Below are 20,527 nucleotides of genomic sequence, written 5' to 3' on the forward strand. Positions count from 1 at the left end.
AAATATCCAAGGTTTTACTATTTCAAACAATGCTTGCAATAAATACCTTATACAAGAGAGCAAAAATATACATTTAAAGATAGAAACTGTTGGTTCATAGTCAATTTATATTTTTAATTATGCTAGTTGCTGCCAAAAAGCCCTCTAAAAAAACCTATCAACTTACAATCCCACCAAGACATCACCTGCATTTCTAAAAATGAAATGGAAATAATGCAGCAGTGTCGAGAGGGAACTGGGAGAAGGAAAGGCATGTCAGGAACCAGCTATGGGTTTAGAGTCACCAACCGCTGTCACTTTTTATAAGACATTAGGCAACACCTTTACCACAAATTCCATGTTTATAAAATGAGGGTTTTGGTCAACACTGTGGATAAGGGCCCCTCCAGCTCTGACATTCTCTGACGTCCTTGAATTTGCTATATATAAGAAATGCATTTTAAATCTGAAGACAAAACACGTATTCTCTTGGGCTGCCCAGAAATAAACAAACAAGTGCTGGGAAAGTCAAACTGCTGCACTGGGAAAGTAAATGCTCTGATAAAACCCCTGCTAGGAATTTAAAAATGGAAGTGAAATTGAGACTGGAGGAAATGGCCACCTTAGAGGAAAGATAAAAAACCATTTCAGAAATAACAAACAAACAAACAAAAAAAGGATCATTTTAATCATCTGGTCGTTTTCCTAGTTAAGACAAGCTGCATCTCAGTAGAAGAAATGCAGCTAAATGGCTATCACAAGGGAGGACCAAAGCACCCTGACGGCTACTAATTAATAAAAAGTCACAAACATCCCTTTCAAGCTCACCATTTGAAAGAGTGGATGTTAACAGGAGATATGATTTGCTAAGCTAAATAAAAGCCTTCATTAACAAGAAGTGACAGGATCACAACCCTGCTGCTGATAAAACTGCCAGCATACCCCGGCCTTCAAATGAAGGGCTGCCCATTTAACATATTGCAGCTTTAAAATGAGTTGCTTTAGAACAAACAGTTCTATGTCACGGCAGGCCTGCAACATACCAGATGGAGCTGCTGCTGTACCCTGGATTGTGCGTGCGTGCGTGCGTGCGTGTGTGTGTGTGTGTGTGTGTGTGTGTGTGTGTACAGGGGCCACGCGTATACCTCAGGAATACCCAGCCCAATAACCCTTCTTAAGATTAGCCATCCTTGATCAGAGCATCCACCTTGGACCTCAACTTCTCTATCTGCTTCCAAAAAGACTCAGTGTTGAGCAGAAAGCAGCCATTCTCCCAACAGCCAAAGGAGGTTTCACACTGCTGTTAGACCAGCCTGGCAGTCATCCCTGGAGCCTGCCTCCTTAATCCTGGCAAACACAGCCACTTCAATCCAGTCTTGAAGCAGGGATTTTTTTTTTTTTTTTTAATATAGCATGCTTTAAAGTTGTATAAAACAGGTCATAAATACACGTAAAAGGCATAATCTCAGTCTTGTCAAAGTGGTTACAGAAGCATCACACCAGATCTTTTCCTGTGTGGTCCAAGTACATTGTTAAATTCACCAACTAGGAGACTGCAAATAGATATGGTAAAGTCTTAATTATTCACAGGGATGGATGAAGACAAACAGCACTGTTAACTTAATATTTTAAGATGACTTTTTGTATTATCTACTATCCAGCACTTAATAGTGTTGTATAGTAATAATTAATGTCCATAAAAAACCTCAAAGTGCTCAGTTTAAATGTTAAGAATTCTGATTAACTACAATTGGTCAAATATGTATGTTATACATGGCAACTTCTCAGTAACCTGAGTACGAAGGCTGAGTATGCCTTAAAGAAAAAAAAAAACTTACATGCAGTATTTACTTTTGGCATGTGTAATTTTAAACTTTATTTTTAAAATATAGGGATCTACTATATTCGAGGAACAAAGCTGTAAAACAGGATCACTGACATCAAGGAGCTTCCAATGTAGTTGAAAACAACATTTAATAAGTGTCCAAAAAATGCAAAGAGTCTTCCTCTCTGAGGAAAACAATGAGTTAAGAATATACTCCAGTAAATGTAATGATCTAATAAGTAGGTAGGATATCATTTTAAAATACCATGTCATAAATTCACAGTACTGTTGATAGTTCTGATGATGTCTGTGGGTTGACGAAACAAGCCACATGGAGAATTCGCTTCCTCATTTTCTTTAACCTCTTTTTCTTCTAGTCTTTTTCTGATTACTTAGAGCAATTTCCCAGACTCTACTGCCAGTCTCTTACAAACACACATAGCCCTTTAGAATTAAGGGACTGCCCAAAAGCCATTCAGATCATTTTAAGAAAGAAGTATTTTTCAATAAATGTCTTCCAAGGTTTCTACAAAGAAAACTGCCTAAGCCTCTCCCATCCCAACGAATGTTTCAAAGACAATTCCAAAATAATATGGTATTTGATTTTAGCTCAAATTTAAATGAATACTGGGAGGAACACAGTATTGTGAAGAAATGGGGTGGGTTGCCTCGATCTGGCAGAGGGATTCTATAAAAGGTTATTCATAAATTAACCAAACAATTCAATCAACGACAAACTATAATTTTGGGCGAGTAGGTAAAGTCCTTTAGACCAAATCAAAAAGCCTAACAGACATTTCTCTTTATAGTTTTTACAACCACAATTTATACACTAGAAAAGTACTATCAAAAAAATGTTGATAACTTATACTTCAAAATTGGGTACAGCAGCGCATTTTCAAAGCCACGAGTGAAGGATGTAGACTACGCAGATAACACTGCTGGACTTGGCAGTGGTTGTATAGTTTTTAGTGTGAAAGCTGCTGAATTACTGGTATACTTGAGAACATTACAGTTTGTTTCTTGGCTGTTTTAAAAAAAAAAAAAAAAAAAAAAAAGCCAGACCTTTGGTGGGATATAAGCTAGATGGCAGGGATCGGGTCCAGGATGCAAAGTTCACCATGAATTTATCAGGGAAAAAGAGAGTTCAACTTCAGGACCCCTTTCTATTCTAATATTCTAATGCCTATAAAATTAAAAAACAAAACGTCTGCCTTCGTTGGAGTAAGGCAGGGAGAGGGTAGACGGGAGGGAACATGAAGTTAACAAATGAACTTCCCTGACCACCCCACACTAAGTTAGGAGCCCCAAAGACTCTTGCCCTTCGTAACACAAATCACCATTATAAATAATAACTTCTAGAGCTTTAACATGTGTCTCCCCCAATACTCTGAGTTTCATGTCCGCAAAGACTAGATCACACTTACCACTATGTCTCAGTATCTAAGACAGTGTGTGGTACACAGTATGAACAAAATGTTTACTAAGTAAATGAAACTAAGGAAACTGAGATGTTTTCATGTATAAGCTGGAAACATAATTGTTTTTAAACTACTGCAGAGTAAAAGAGGTTGATAAACAATCCAAAAAAAGTGAATGGATAAGAAATCAAGAAGACAACAAAGTATCATTAAGGTCAGGTGGCCAGGCACAACACAAGCATAAAAATTTAAATCCTATAAAGCTGTAGGCCTAAAGGAAAGTTTAAAGTTTTAAGAAGCCACTTCCTAGCAAAAAAGAATAGTGAACATTTTCAAACAGTCATTTAATAAACTGCCAGCAAATCTGCTTCATTTCTTTAGACAATAACAAACAGGAAATAATCATAGGGAAAGGGGAAGAGAAAGAGGTTCCAGCCACAGTGAAAAATTCCTTACAGATAAAGTTCCATAAAACTCCTTAGGGAAGCTCAATATAAAATACCCAAGACCTGACAACAAGTCCCCTGATCTCGTTATGTTTCTGAATTTCTTAGAGAACTGGGGAACTACAGAAACCTTTCACTCAAAATCTTTGATAGTGGAGGCCAACTTAAAAAAAAAAAAAAAAAAAAAAACTTACAGAAATCAAAAGGAAATGCGGGCTATTTATTAAAGTCAAAGGTTAGCATTGCGGTGTCCTATACGATGAAATGATATAAAAAGCTATTCCAGCTTTGAATTCTCAATACCTGTCTTAACTTCTGCTTCATCTTGTGATGTCCTAAATCTGGCTAAACAGCATGGAGCACCCTTGGCAGGATTCCACCTGACTGCTATGCTATACTCCTTCGCTATGTGCATAGCCTGTTGGGCCAATTTTACACCAGAGACACTTGCTTGAAATATGTAGAGATGATTTTCTTTTATTTTTTTTTAGGTTTACAACAGCTTCACAGAGCACAAGGATAATATTTATAGGCTTGAAAGAGTAAAATATACACAAAGATAAGAAACCAAGGGACACGTTAACAACAAGCGTCTCTATTCTACAATATGATGGATTGAAAGATGCACCACTAGCTTCCCAGCTGTGAGAAAAATAAATATCACTACATTAAGTGGACATATTTATGAGATTCAGAAACTATGTAAAAATTGCACATCTAAGACTTGAAATATGGCATTAAACCAATATTTTTTGCTAAAATTTCCTCATAGTGATTAAAATTTTAATAAGATCACCTATCATTCATGGTTTACCTACAGATGCAAATAACACTTTCTCAATTGATAGTAAGTTTCAAGTACTGTATTATCTCAATTCCAGACTTTGAATTCAATTGAATTAAACAAATAACTTCCTGAATTTCTACTACAAACAAGTAGCAGACTAGATGCAAGAGATAAAATAATAAACAAGACAGATGTCCCCTTTCTAGGGAAGAACAGAAAGAGTATCTTGAATCTGTATTCTTCACCATCCACCCTCCCTCCAACAGATTTTTCTGACAGTTAAGTTGGAGAAACAAGATAAATCAATAACAATCTTTACTGGGTAGATATTTTGTTGATTCAAGTTTGGACATCATACATCCTATGGAGCACCTGACCTGCAACTTTTTCTCAGAACAAAGATAGGTGCATTTCTAAAAGCCCACCAGATTTGGAACATATTAGTCCCAGAAACCTAACAACTTTAAGGAATAGCCCTTACAGATTCTCTAACTACAACGAGCTAGGGTTATCAGAATGTCACCTTCGCCAGGAATAGAGCACACAGTATCACAATCTTTTTTTCTTGATTTTAACAGAATCCTAAAATAAGTCTGAAGACAGTGTCTTCATTTCCTCACTTATAGATCTATACTTTATATAGTTCCAAAAAGTAATCCTGCAAGTGAAGACTGCCAGCTGGCAACAAGACACCAGCCTGTGATGGAATTCTTCCAGAAGTCATCTGGTCACAGACCTAAAAAAAATGCAAGGTCAGAATGCTGGCCCTGGGGAAATAGGTGTGGGCATTCTGCTGGGAGTGCTACAGGTTACAACAGCCCCACCACTGAGGAGCCAAACAATAAGGCCTGGAGATGACACACAGTCGTCAAGCTGCCTCTCGGATCTGTCTCTCTGTCCTCAGCCACCTTAAACTACAACCAACAGAACTACCAGAGGTAGAAAGAACATCACTCTGGAGACCAGGGTAATAGGTAGTGAACTAGGAATCACAGACCTAAGTCCTTCACACCCACTCAGCAGGATGATTTTAACAAACCACCTGACCTCTGAGCCTCATTTCCCTCATCTGTAAACTCATTATCCCAGGGAACTGTGGTAAGGTCCCGGAAGAACAGAAAACACAATGCTCTTGTCTCCTGGTTCCATCATTGTGGGCAGTACACCACCTTCAATTACTGATTCCACCTGTTCTTCTGTCCTAACAGCCAGGACTTTCAGCAACTAAAAACAGGCAGCTCCTTACTGTCCCATCAAATACAAAATTTCTTACTCTAATTGCATTCTTACGAGGCAATAATTTAGAAGTTACTTTTAGAAGTTGTACAAAAGGGGAAAAACCAACCCCTTCACTTTTCTTCTCTGGATCACAAACTATGTTGTTCACCAAGAAATCAAACTTTGCCCCCTACTGTCCACAAACAATACAGGTAGATTAGCCAAATCCTTTTTAAAAAGTCCAAGAATCAAGAATACATATTTCCAAAGAGCCAGTTCCACCTGAGGGAATGAGCCTCTCCAGCAAAACAAGGACATGAAGCAGCATACAGGCTGTCCAATCACCTTTCAGAAGTAAGAAAAATAATGTAAATGCCATTAATGGAGAAAAGCAACAGGCAGACCTAAGAACATCAAGAACTGGCATGAGAAAGCTACCATCAGCAGCCTTAAGAACCCGTGTTCCTGGCAGACGTGGTCTTAGGCATGAGCAAGAATCAAGGAGAAGGTACAGATCAGTGTTTTTAAAAGCATCCCAGATTCTAACCTGTCACTCGCTTACTACTACTGGAACTACACAAACAGAGAAGGAGTCCAAGAAACCTTATCATCCTTATGACTTTTTCCTAAATGTTTTGAAAAGTAAACGTTATACACAGAAGCAGCTCCTGGCACATCATGCTATCAAGAGAATAAAACTATGGGGGAGACACTGGAGGCTTCAAGTGGTTATACACACATGCCTGGGATCCGATCTTCTTTGGACAAGAGCAGAATTAAGACAGTTGCAGTGGTGTCTCTCTCCAGCCACAACTTAAACTTGGCAGGTTCTGCATTGCATAAACATTCTTTACCTGTGACTGGACTCCTGGCAAACTAGGAAGTAATTATTCATACAACAAAAGAGAGACCCAAAAGCAGTGACAATGACATGGGAGGGAGGGAGGAGGGAAGACACAATAACTAAGCAAATGTACACACAAAACAACTGAGACCAAGAAAACCACACACTCCTGTCCCCAAAACAATATGCAGAATCCTGGCCATATCCTTAAAGCCCAGACTATAGAGATGTGTCCCTTTCTCAAGTCCTCAAACTACTATTAAAGTTAGAGGGGGAGGCTTGTGATATCGTTTTCTGCCGCATCTCCTTAAGCAGGCAGACCAAGATACAAGGACAAGGATGCTTTATAAATTTCTCTAAAGCTCTTGCAGTACCTAGCACTCAGTAATAATGTGTGATGAAACCATAAGTACTACACAAACTTCCTGGCTTCTGAACATGGTCCCAATACAAAAAACGTGAAGATATTTCTTAAGATCCTTCAAAAAAAAACTAGAAGAAAAAACTTTAGATGAATTTGGAAAAGGTCTAGTCTCCAAGGTAACTACCAGCCCACCAAAACCAAAGCCTTTCATAGGAGAAGCTCCATGACAATAATTCTCAACCTTTAGGAAGATAAAACACGATTCTTTTTTTAAAAAACAAATTCTCAATGCCCCACCCCACCCAACAACGAAGACACCCTGGAAGCCCCTCAACAAGACACTCCAGGGCATGTCAAAATAAGCAATATATTCATCTAAAAGAATCATATCATCATGGAAGATGCTTGGTACCAAGAGTTTTTTTTAAGTGCCTCTTCAAAATTAGTTCAGAATAGACCTACAGTATTTTTTAAACTATACACACAGTTAGTTCAAAATTAGTTTTTTTCAAATTAACCACACACTTTCACTCACTCCCAAATATCAAAAAAATGTGGCGTGGCTAGAAACTGCACCAATTTTTAAAACTGCCAGCATTAAGCTCCTATTATTCTGAAAGGTTTTGCTAAGATGTTCAATACAGGGACACATTCTAATTCCTTGTTATGACTGGCCCAGCTCAAGTGGCTGCCAGGAGAGCAGGGCTTTATAGGCATTGTTCCATCCTCAGAAGCTACATTAATGCTGGGTTGATAAAACAGATCTTCATATCTGTGTGCTGGGCTGAACAAAAAGTTAACTAGAAATGTAAGTGCTTAAAGTCACCAAAAGGAGAGCTCTACACTGACATTTTCTACCTACTTACCATTCATCTGTATTCATCTCACTAGACATTAACACACACCAAAGTTGCTCTCTGCTATTCAAATTGTGCTATTATGCTCAGGAGTAGATTAATAATATCCACCTTCCTTATTGTAAAATAAAATTACAGCACTGGTCCAAACATGACATGTGGAGCCTCTTTCTACTCTGCTGGCGTATCAGCTTGCTCTACTGCACACGTGGGAGAAAGCTTTGCTGAGTTGCCCTGCTGTTTCTGGAGAGGGGGGTTAGAAAAGGCTGAAAACTGGAAAAAAAAATAAGGGGGAAAAGGAGAGAAGAACAACACACATATAAAACTCACACCTGGTAACCTCTCATATCAGCTCTTTTTTACAGCACTCTGAGAGGAGAATGTCTTTTCTAAGCTGACACCATCAGCAATGAGGTTAGCAGGTGGGCCATGGGCCTCTTTGAAACAGCTCATAACATCCTATTAGTTTTCACGGCACCAAGCAACTTCTGCTGACCTCAAAGCATCTGAACAAATATAAGCAGGCAACAGGCAAGAAGAAATCTCTGCTCCCAAGTGGGGCAAGTCTAAAATCCCAGGGAGAGGGGAAAAAAGGTAAGACACCCTGATGGCAGCACATCTTGTAAAGGAACGAGAAGCTGTCTTGCAACCAGGCATTAAGGAAGAGGAGGTCCAAGACAAGACTTCTCTATGTAAAATAAAGAAGACTTCAAGATGTAAGTTTAAGGGTGGGAGGGAGGGAGATGCAAGAGGGAAGAGATATGGGAACATATGTATATGTGTAACTGATTCATTTTGTTATAAAGCAGAAACTAACACACCACTGTAAAGCAATTATACTCCAATAAAGATGTTAAAAAAAAAAAAAGATGTAAATTTATAAGGAACAATCTAACTTAATTCAAACGTTATTTGCAAACACAAAGAAAATCAAAAGAACTGAAGTCTTCAGAACTACTGCCTTTGTCTAGATACTTTAATAAACTTTCTTAATTCCCATGGCTTTAGGAACTGCAGCATTAGAATCACAAACTCAAATAAGCACAAAGGCCAAGCAACAACGTATTCTGAAGTGAAATAAACCATGCTCCATGTAAAGAGTGCAGTGAATATGGGCTCAGTTTTGCTCCCCCTTCACACATTTTCCAGAGACACAAAATATGGCTCTAGATCTTTACATGATATTTCCCAATGCTTAAATCAACAACTCACTACTTTTTTTAAAACGCAGTTCAGGCCAAACAAAACAGCCCCAGAATATGCAGCCCATGGGCCACCATTTGGGACCCGTGGCAGAATCCACTTGTCAGTTGATACCCATTTCTCCCTTTCGTCCTCTAATAGTAGCAACTGTCTTGGTGACAGAAAACAATCTTCAGTGAATAAAATGTAACAAAATGCTTAAGAGCCAATGCAAAAGTGGAAGCTGAATAAGAAAAGAAAGGGACAAGTGCCTAGGTTATGCCTGACCCAGAATTGCCAGGCTAGAAGTAGAACTGGCACAGGGCTCCGAAGCATAGACAGGTGACTAAGGGACAGAGGGTTAGCAAGAGGTGTCACAGAGAGAAGAGGAAGGCTGTGGGTGGTTCAAGTTCTTCGCAGGGACAACGGCAAGGAAGGGATGAAAACCTAAAGCACTGATGACCCGGTATTTGGGGAAAGTCCATGAGTCATTCACAGCCATAGGCCAAAAAGGACCCCAAGGGTTTAAACAAAATAAGCCAGAAACCAGTTAAGTAGCACCTAGGGGAGAGAAAGTGGTGTGGAGCAAACTCATACAGAAATAGGCCTTACCTGGGAAGAGGTCATAAAAACTTGCTCACTCTATAATAAACTTTGTATATTTAAAATGTTTTAGATAGTTCTGCAATAAAGGTGGGTGATCCTCATGTCACCAAAAGTACCTCCAGTAGAGCAGCAGCAACAGTGAAATAGAAAAAGCTCACTTTTGAAAAGCAGCTCAGAGGAAATTCAAGATCAAGTACAAACAGTTCCAGGAATATTTTCCCCACCTTACCCAATTCGGTGAATTTATTTTCAAACACACTGTGACTTATTTGCTTTGAGACATACCTCTTATACTTCTGATATGCACAAATGATGCCTAAAGAATAAAAAAGTGTTAAACATCCTTTAAAAACTGAACAAGTGAGCAATTTCCAATAACTTACTTGACAGGGCATCCATCAATGACTTTTCACTTGGGGTGGTAAAAAGGTATTGAAACCAACAGGGGAAAAATGTTATTTCAGTGTAAATTTCATTTTTTTTTTGATGTATAGGAATAGATCCTTGATAAGAGATTAAACAAAATCCAAATCAAGAAGATATGGGCTGATTACTTTAATGTAAGTGCTTCAATTTTAAAATTTGATTTCTCATTGAAAAAAGATGGAAAATTTAAATTAAGATATTTATATTCCTGGAATGTTAGCTGGCTAACTTCTCATAATTTCACATGCAATCTCTTAGCTTTATTTATATTTTCAAGAAAAAAACGCATTTTAAACTTCCCTTCCAAATTCCATTGATATATTTATATCTATTTCCATATTGAAATGTTCAAAGTCACAATTCTCCCAAAACCTCCCTACAGTCTGGGAATTTTCTCTTTCTCCGTGGCAGAAATGTGACACATTGTATGATGGTATGCTATAAAGATGGTATGTTAGAAAAACAATGGTTCATAGTAACACATTGAAGGCCAAATATATAAAACTCATCTATGGGGACCACCTATTACCACTTTTCCAATTCAGGAAACACTGTCATTCCACTGCCAGAAATCTCATACTTCCAATATGCACATCTTCACCCCATCAATGAGGTGTGAGGTTTCACACTCAAAGAAAGGTTAAGAAACCAAGGACATAGGTAATTGAGCCAAAACCAGATGACGGAAACTTCAGAATACCAGCCTAATTATTTTCCACCTGGCTCTGCTAAACTAAGAATTTCAACCAAAGTGACAAAATCCATTCAGGCAAGACAACTCAGTAGCTAAACTGGCGGCACTGTGTTCACAAGAAGACCTTACATGTATAATATTTGTTTACAAAATCAGAATGGATTTTAAAACAACCTATGAGGAGACAAGGAAGCTTAGAGACTGCCTTGGATGAAAGCTAAAGGCCCACACCGCTAACACGACGGCACCCAAGAACCAATCTGAATGACTTTCTCCCTGCTCTCACCAATGTAAGACAACTCCAATTTTCAAAGTCCTACTTCCTAAATAGAACCTTATTTTAATAGTCTTTACTCCAGAGGGCAAGATGGTAGAAACTGTATGGAAATTTCTGGATTATGTGTCTTTCTCCTGGGAAAGAGGGCCCACAGCTTTCTTCAGATGCTCAAAGAGACTCAAAACTCCTCAATCTTAACAAGAAATTTCAATTTTACAGTGACTCCATAATAAGGAAACGCAGGAAAGCTGAGAACTCTGAAATAACTATTGCCCATATTCTCATCAGGAGATAAAATTAGTGAAAAGGAATAGTGAGCTTGAAGTGAGTCTGACCACTGCTAACTAAATGCAAAACAAAATAAAATGAAAATCCATCCCGAAAGAACAGTTCTGATATTTGTGAAAATAGGGATTTTTGTGATAGTCCATTAATATAGTCTTTAAAGCTGCCGAAATAATCTCCAGTAATGAATAGCCCACAACAACAAAAATTCTGGAGGGAAAGAAAAGCTAATCATATAGAATATAAATTTCCTTTTTATGAGACAGACTCCTTTTTTAAGCCAAGGAGAAAGGCCAGTATAAATCTATCACTATTAGATTAGACAAGGGAAAAATATACAGAAACCTCAACCTAGTAGTTCAAAATTTATCTGATGCTAAAACAAAACCTTCATGTTTTAAAAAAATCTAACATTTCACTATAACTGTCTCATGATAAATAAGTCTATTGAGAAAAACATCCAGTTTTTTCAAATAAACAATTTCTAAAAGTGGGAAAGAGGGTCTTGCCCGTCAAACCTTCTTTGCTATTCATTTTCAGTCAGAAACTGACATAATAGAAATCAGTAATATAGACAAGTACTAGGAAAGCGCAAGTTTTTTAAAAAAAAACAAAAAAACATAAAACACAATTACTTGCAAGTAATAAGGCAACCCCCAAATTGGTTTGGCTTTAACCCCAGGCCACCTATTCCTATGACCTTCTCGGTTATCTTACTCCTCATTCCACTCCTTGCCAAAGCACCTATCCTTCTCTTCATAAACCCTGCTTACAAGGAAAACCCTTATCTGTCATCACACAAAACTACCAAGCAACATTGGAAAGGGAAACATACAGCTAAGAATATTAATGAAATTGATGCATTCAACACCAAACCCACAGCTCTGAGAAAATAATACCTTTACCAAAAACAGACATTTTTATGTAGACTAATCTCGGGAAACTTAGCATTGCTAATAGCGTGCATGATGGCTATGAAAATGCACCTAGCCCAGTGGTACAGAGGAGTAGCCTTTTGTTTTGTTTTATACGATGGACTACCAGGCTATTGATATAGAAAGTCGTCTCCCCGTTATAAAAAAAAAGTTCTCCTTTGACCTTACTAAAATTAAAGTCATGATATACATCGTGAATGCTAAAAGCCAAATCTGTTCACTTCCTGTTAGTGAAAATTTTCCTAAATACACCATAAAACCTCTGTAGGCTTTTACTAGACACTAATTCCTATTTTTAATTCAGATTTCAAGTTACCAAACCTACTTAAACCGTAAAGAAAAGTGTATATTTTAACACACAAAAGCCTTAAAACAAATTATGGCCTTTCAAGCTTAAGCGCCTTCTGTTTCCACTTAGCACTTGAAATCAAAGAAAAATCGACAAGCATTGCAAACCAACCAGTATCTAGAATCAAATAAATGGATGATAAATGTTCTTCCCAAATTAGAAACAAAACAATGGATTTGGCATTAGAGTACACAACACGTGGGTTCTGTGAGTAACAAGAACCGGTGAAGACTGCCACATCTGTAAAATGAAATTGCCCAAAGCAAGTAAACATTCTATGCATCTAATGTCCTTCACAGAGTTAATTCAAGAGTTGGGTGTGGCATCACTAGTGCACAGAGCTTTGGATTTCCAACAGTTCTATAATATAATATTAGCATAAAGCAGCAATACTGCCAACTAAATATTAACAATCGAGAAAGCCTCTAACCAGGATAAGCTACATAATCTGTGGGTCGCAGTACAAAGTCAAAGTACCGGTCCCCTTGTTCAAAAATCAAGAATTTCAATGGGGAGGCATTATGGTCATGTGCCCATTCAGTGGCCTTGCCTCCAACCAAATACCCATGCTTAAAAAAAAGAAAGAAAAAACACAACATCATCAACACTTTAATGTGGTAGCTTACTATGATTATCGGCCCGCTCAGCTGATTTTCCAAAGAATCAGAAACAGCTGGGGAGGACTGCTATGGGCAGGTTTTCCACAGGGTGGCACACCATCCAGGCCCCATACCATCTCACCTGTAGAGCCCCTCCCAATGCCATCAAAAAAATTAACCTGACCAGGCTAAATACCCTGGATCTCCAACTTCCCTTACTTCCAAATAAACATTATCCATGAAAAAGGTGGCAACAAGAATGTAATAATGTGGTCGATTTTAAAAGATTTCAAATGAGAGCAAAAGAACTGACCCTACCATGCAGACCAAGCCATCAAAAAGGTGAAGGTAAAGTCAGTCTTGATAAGATGCTATTTAGGAGTACCCAGCTCTTTGGGGACAAAGAACATGAAGAGTAATTTGCCACTGTGGTGCTCTTGCGCCATGCTGACGCCTGAAAAGCATCATAGATTAAAAAAAAATTTTTTTCTTCCAATCAAATTAAGAGGAAAAGGTTGATCCCAGCCTAGAAGCTGGGGTATTCTGGATGGCTCTGTTGTGTCCTTAAAGAGAACTTGGGACTTCCTTCTAGAAGAGAAGAGAAAGAAACGTTTGAGAGGGCAAAGCAGTATTTTTTTTTTTTTTTAATTATAATAACATCAACAGGAAAAGCACAGAAGGCTAGAATGGCTGAAAGTGGCAACAAGGATTCAGCCAGGAACACCTGTCCGTATACAAAGAACCAAAAGCTGGATTAAGAAATGAGTAAGTAGAAATGCCACTTAGAGCATTGTTCTTCAGTAACCAGCTGGGAGCTGAGTCTTAACCAAAAGCGCTGAACCAGACAGAGAAGGACCTCGCTTCTCTGGTGAAGAAGCATTAACCAGAACCAACCAACCAAAAAACCAAAACCAAAAAAGGAACTCTAACAACCAATATATTCTGAGCCTAGAAAAGGAAAATAAGGTTCAGTAGGAAATAACAGGCCTGGCGGACACTGACCAGTTTTGGGTACCTGTTCTATGCTAGGAGCATATCCTAAAACTAAAATTCTCTTGAACCACGGGGAAAGAGTGTGTGCAGCTTAAACAGCTGACCTGACATGATTTCTAAGAGCAAACAAGACACAGTGAAGGAAACACCTAAAGACAGGGAGAAGGCGCGGGGGAGGGGGGGGCGGGTCTTAAACGCCTAACGCTGGGTCTTTGAAGAGAAAACAAAAAACCTTACTCCCCCGAAAGGTGGCAGCACAGAGTTACCCGAAAGGGCATTAAGGGGCCAGTTTTGAGCACACAAACACAAAAACATTCTCTCAAGAAAGAAAAGAAAGTAGAGGAAGCATAGAAAATTGGATGTAACGTGTTTCTTCAAAATCTAATTTTCCCCACCCCAGCCATGATCTTCCAAAAATGTTTTCCTCCTCCCCCCTCTACTCTCTCCCCCATTTCCAAGAGAACTTTCTCTAAGTATGTACCCACCACACACCTGAACAGTGTTAAACCAACATTCCTACAAACGTATTCTGAAGAACAGCTCAAAATCAAAGGCAGTAACTTTGCAGTTCTTCCATCAAAAGAGTCACCCATTTCTAGAACCAAAGGTCCAGATGAGAAAGTAGATCCAGGAAAGCTTTTCCACCCGCTCACCAAAATGGAGACTCCAGGTCAGCTTCCGCAAGAAAGAGCGGCCTTAGCACAAATGAAAAATTCAAACGACTCTGGGGGAAACGATTCTTGACAATGTTGTCTTCAAGGGCAACTGAACAGTATTTCAAACAAACCGATTTTACTTAAGAGGATGGGGAAATTACACCCCAACTGGTATCAGAGTTTTTAAATGGACTTAATTGCCATAAGTCTGGGGCTGAGCTACATTTTTACGAAGACAATTATTACGGATAGGTCCACAAAAATATTAAGTTTTAAAAAGCTCTTTGTCCTTGCCGGACATATTTCGTTTGGCATTAGGCACCATCCTTTGGGGAAGGAATAAAGGAGAGTAGATAGCCGGTAACAAACCCTCCTTTCCTCACATTTTCAGAAAACAGAGAGAGACGATAGGAGATGAACATCTTATCGTAAAGATGATCTTTGAAAATACACACTATTTTAAATGACCATCTGGACAGCTACGGCTCCGTGCCTGTGGCTCACATCTAGAGGCAAGGTTCTGCGCTCCGGCCCTCTAGGATAACAAGTCGGCTTTTAAGGAAACGCCGTGGAAAAACTGTGTGCTGGTCACTGTCACGACCACTGGAAGAGCACCTGCGGGTGAACCGAGGCTGGTCCACCCGAGACTCCACCAGTCTCACCAAGGCACGCACACACGTCCGTGCACCAGGGCGCAGCTGGCCAGCCCTCCTGGCCGAGCTGGAGGCAGCCGTCGCAACCGCCGCGAGCAAGCGAAAACCCAGAGCCTGCCTCGCCCGGCGGCCCGACCCACCCCGCGGTTCCCGCCCAGCGCACGGCTCGCGCGCAAACCCGGGATGCGACCTCGAGCTGCGACCTCGCGCGGCTGCGCCCCATCTCACCTAACACGGCGCAAGGGGAAGAGCGGCCCGAGGATCCTCCCTGCTCTGTCCCGGGCGCCCACGGTCCCAAACCACCTCCGCACACTGCGTGGCCGCAGCAAGTCTCGAGACGCCCCGGGAGCGCCAAGGACCACGCGCGAGGAGGCGCCGTACCAAGTGGGCACGCCACCAGACACCACCCGGCTGGAGAACCCAGTGCACGCAGCCTCCCACAAGGCGGAGGCGCCAGTCCACCACAGGAATCCTACCCTTTTTCTAGAAAAGCCCCCTCCCCCACTTTCCCTCCAATACACTCACCTGCGTCTCGGCGCAGTTCTTCTCGCGCCACCCGCGGCCGTACCCCGGCACGTCCACGCCTGTGCACGCTGCCTGGCGCGACTGGCCCCGCTCGGCTCCCGCCGCCCCCAACCAGCTTGTGCCCACAAGAGGGGCGGTGCCACCTCCCGAGGCGCCCAATTCCCTCGACTCCCACCGCCAGGGGTCGAGCTCTAGGAACTTCCCGTGCACAACCTCCGCCGCCCCCACCAACGTTCCCGCCCTGAGCCCGGACGAGGGCTCCCGCCGAGCCGAGGCCGGACACCGCAACACAGCGCCGCGGCGGCGCGCACCGCCCTCAGCCTCGGCGTCCGAAACAGACTCGCGGCCCGGCAAGGCGTGCCCGCCCCCGCCCCACCCCACCCCACCCCACCCCACCCCCCGCACTTGCCTGCTGCGACTCAGAGCTGCAGCTACTACGGCTCGCGCTGCCGACCGTCACACAGCCGCGGAGGATTCGCTCCGGGCGGGCTCCGCGGAGAGGCGGTAGTAGCGGCGGCGGCGGCGGCGTCCCCAGGTCTGACGGTGGCGGGAAGGCGGCCTGGAACCCGGCGGAACCCACGCCCCACCCGCGCCGCGCCGGCGACCGGCCTCCTCACCCGGCCCGCAGCTGCCTCAGTGACGCCCGGGCGCCGCGGTCCCGCCGTTTGTAGCGGGGCGGGGAGGAGGGGCTTGCTTGGAAGAGCGCCAGGAGGCGGGGCCGGCGGCGAGTTCGCGGCGCCGCGGCTACTGCCGCCGGCGCGTGCCCTGCCCGGCAGCCCCGAGGGTCGGTGCCCGGGAGCAGACGCCCGACTGCGGACGCTCGGCTCCTTCCCTCCCAGCTTCCGATTCCAGGCAGGCTCCTGGACCAGGTTCCCCTGGCAGCGCGGAGCGTCGCACGCCCAGAGGCGTCAGATACCAGGTGCAAGTTTGCAAACCCCGAGGCTCCGGACGCTAACGGGCAGCCAGAGCGATTCGCGCGGGGGTACTTTGACATATGTGTATCAAATATATATATACATACATATATTAACATATTGCAAGCAAAGCTCAAGGGCTTTTTCCCTACTTCACAGCTGAAGGGTCCGGTCCCTCCGCGAAAAACTAAAGGTTTGCCCCCGCTGCCCTTCTCTGCCTGTCTAGATGGAATCTGATGTTCAAATAAGCCCCGAGTACCTGTGTGGGGTGCTATACTCTGCTTCAAACACAAAGTAGGAAATCCTGCACTCGACTACATAAGCGCCTGTCGCTCGCCGCATCCTTCCAACGCCCCCCACCGAAGCCCCGAAACGGCCAACTCTTCACCGAGGGGGCGTCCCATCGCTGCCTTTCCTTGGCCCGCCCCCACGCCCAGTTCAATCGCTTTCCCCAGGAAAAACCTGTGCCAGTTCTCAGACCCAGACCCAAGACTGGGAGTCAAAACCGACCCCAAACCACGCGGCGGGAGCACGCTTTTACACCTGCTCATCCGCTTAATTACGAGAGCACCTGTCATGTTGGGGTTTTTTTTGTGTGTTTGTTTCCTTTCAATGCAAAGGCTTCCGTTTTAACCCTTCCCCCTAAAAAACTACATTTAAAAATATCACCTGTCAAACCTACCTGTAATCGCACGAGGTAAGAGAAAGAACTGAGCAGTGGGCGGCTGAGTCGCCGCAAGAACGTGACCGAGGTTACAGCTTCAAGGGCATGATGCGGGTTTGATGCAGCAAGGTCCGCTAAGGGCGGCCAGCGCTCCCCGCCCCCCACGCGACGGGCGGGGCTGGGGGAGAAGCGGGGAAGGACTCCTCTAACCCAGGGCGGGGGATAGAGGAGACAAAATTGCCCTCTTGGGCGAAGTCAAATCAGACAGTAAAGTAGGGGGCTCAGCCATGATCGAAATGGAGACAGTCCATCCCTCAATTTGGGGGACCCGGAGCGGGGACACCAGAAATAGCTAATTGATTCTATATCAGCATTTCTATTGTCACCCCAATTACGATTTGCAATTAAATGACCTTAATTGACTTTGTACGGGTTCCTGCGAAAACGGCTCAAAGCGCCTGCGCCTCTTTGACCTCCCTCTAAACAGTTAATTATAATATTCCCATCCCAGGCAGGGGGCATTGCTAAGAATGCCTGTTTCCAAACGTTAGGCAAAAATGGGCCTACCAAATTTGCCAATCCAAGCCTAAAACTCTTAGAATGTCCTATGATGCCCTACTTCCTGAAACTGACTTCTTGAAGTTATGGGAGACCTCTCTCTCAACAGAGTTCCCCAAGTCTTCCAAACCACTTCTAGTTGGCAAACACTGCGTTTTCGTGGAGAACTCCAGAACAGGTTAAGCTTTATAAAGTGGGGTTGCCAAGCACTTGGTTAAAAGAGGGAAGGGGAACCCAGGAGTACCTGGTGTAAGACAGACTCAGCAATAACTAAGAGAAATAGTTATTTTCTTAATCCCCCAAAAGGTGATTTTTAAACACTCAACATTTTCTCTTCCTCTTTTTTTTTTTTTTTTTTTTTTTTTTACTTATTTTAGATTCTAACAAATCTTTCAGATGTCCCATTTAAGAAGCCATTTTACCAAGGAAATCTTATGGGCCCTAAACAGATTTTATACCCTTCCATCCCCCAAACACTCACACCTTTTCCCCTGACTTTTAGGAACTGATTTCCAATTAGGAAAATAATTTCTTAGGTTACTATTGTCTGCTCTGTACCCCGCCCCGCCCCCCCATGTTAAGCCTACATTTTATAGGTTGCACTGTAGGCCTAAGAAATAAATCACCTCCATTTCCCTTCCACTCTCAACATCCAGAGGATGGGTATAATAAATAGGGTGTAGGGAAGGGCTGAAGGTTTAGAATCTTAACCAACAGGAATGTTTGTACATGAGCGGGGGAGGGGAAAGAACCTGTTCATTTCGGGGAGAAAGTACAGAGACATCAATCCTGGCCCAGCGGTGTTAAGAGTAAATTCTAAATGGTTGACAATTTCTCTCACTCTGGCCACAGTAAAGCCAGATCTGCAGCTGGTAATTACGAGAGAAAATACCCAGTCTTGACATCAGTTTCGCTAACCCGTACTTCCAAATGGAAAACGGAGAATGTATCCAACCTCCAATTTCCCCCAGTTATACAGCTCTCATATTAATTCTTTACAGACGTGAAATAGGTGGGTATGTGGCAACGTGCTGGGCATAAATTAAGCAACAATGGCCACGCGAAGTCCTGTTCGCCGCTGAGATCCCGGGGTGGGCACTGCCACCTTGCTATCCCCAGCCCCCAGGACCCCGGAGATGGCAAAGTCGAGTCCGGAGGAGACCGGCCGCGCGTTGGCTTTTCGAACTGGGAGGGTGGGTGGGATGGAGAGCAGAGAGAAATTAACCCCAGCCGGCTTTGTACCTTTTCCCAATCCTCTCCTTCTCAAGCACCACACGAGCGCTCTCATGCACACACTCGCCCACACCCCCTCGTGCCAATAATTTAAACTTCTCTTAGGCAAGGGCACTGCCACCACCATTCCCTCCACCCTCCCCGCCCCGCGAACATCCTACCCCCTTCCCACCTCTACCCTGTGTTCTCTTTTTCGCAGTAGAAAGCCAGCTGGTTTCTCCTAAACCCTGAGAAATCACAGAAGTTAAAATGAAACAAGTATCTGCCCAGCATCTCAACCCCAACCATCTTTCTCCAGGCGTCAGTTTAACAATAGCTATTCGAGAAAAGGGGTGGGGGGGGGGGGAGGGCCGCAAGGAAGGGGGTGAGGGATGTATAGCCGAGTTGGCTACTGAGGTGGCTGCGAAGCCTTGTCGGCTGCGAAGGGGTTCCCCCCTCGCCCAGAAGGCGAAGTCAGCCGCGTAGGACCAAGGACAGGGCTTGCAATCCACTTCCCAGCGCGCAGCACAGCGAGGCTCCCAGGCAGCCGCCCCTCCACAGACACAGCTCCAAGGCTCTTATTTACGCTTTTCTGAACAAAGGGAATCTCATATCCGGTACAGGCTTAAGAATTCGGCCCTAAATTGGCTATCTTCTTTTGAAACACAACCATGATAATTGGCGGCCGTGAGTTAGAGCCCGCACACCTCGCAACGATGAGTTTTGACAGCTTCTACCCACCCCAGCCCCAGCCCAGCCCCAGCCCTCAGGCAGCATGTACTTTTTTCAGTCAACTACAACTAGCTGCCTGGTGCAGCATCTAAATTCCATCTGGCAATCCCATCTCCCCAGCACATGTTATCTGGTTAATGCAATTAAGTCTGGGGTTTTCGCTGGTCTAATCTCCAAGTCCAGGCTTCTGATTCCCCTTAATGGTCCTAAAGCCTCTCCGGTCCTTCGGTTGCTTCGCGAAAGTAGAGGCATGCATCCCCCCCGCCCCCCCCCCCCAAACCCAAGTTATCCCTCTCTTCCCACGAAATGAACTTCCAACCTCAATCCCGAAGCTCACTCAATATCTAGACTCCCATTGTACCCCTGTTCTTCCCTGGCCACATTTACCACTTAAGTTTCTGCCATTGACATTTGCGAATATTCAGTACGTCAAGCATGCGTCCACGGTCTTTTAGTCTAGCTCTCTAGAATTAAAAAGCAGAGCAGTATCTTTGAAATAATACAAACATGTGCAATTAACTTCGTA

The 20,527-nt window shown here is 43.1% G+C and overlaps 1 protein-coding gene across 1 annotated transcript in view; it reads left to right on the plus strand.

Moving 5' to 3' along the window:
* LOC137770960 (putative uncharacterized protein ENSP00000383309) overlaps positions 1-17,026 on the plus strand; it is a 51,253-nt gene extending 34,227 nt beyond the window's left edge. The window contains exons 2-4 of the mRNA XM_068553997.1: positions 15,283-16,104; positions 16,168-16,903; positions 16,995-17,026. Of these exons, the coding sequence (XP_068410098.1) occupies positions 15,283-16,104; positions 16,168-16,903; positions 16,995-17,026 (1,590 nt within the window). The remainder of the gene's footprint in view (positions 1-15,282; positions 16,105-16,167; positions 16,904-16,994) is intronic.
* The last annotated feature ends 3,501 nt before the right edge of the window (positions 17,027-20,527 follow it).

The sequence above is a fragment of the Eschrichtius robustus genome, chromosome 10 (assembly GCF_028021215.1).
Source record: "Eschrichtius robustus isolate mEscRob2 chromosome 10, mEscRob2.pri, whole genome shotgun sequence".
Lineage (NCBI taxonomy): Eukaryota > Metazoa > Chordata > Mammalia > Artiodactyla > Eschrichtiidae > Eschrichtius > Eschrichtius robustus.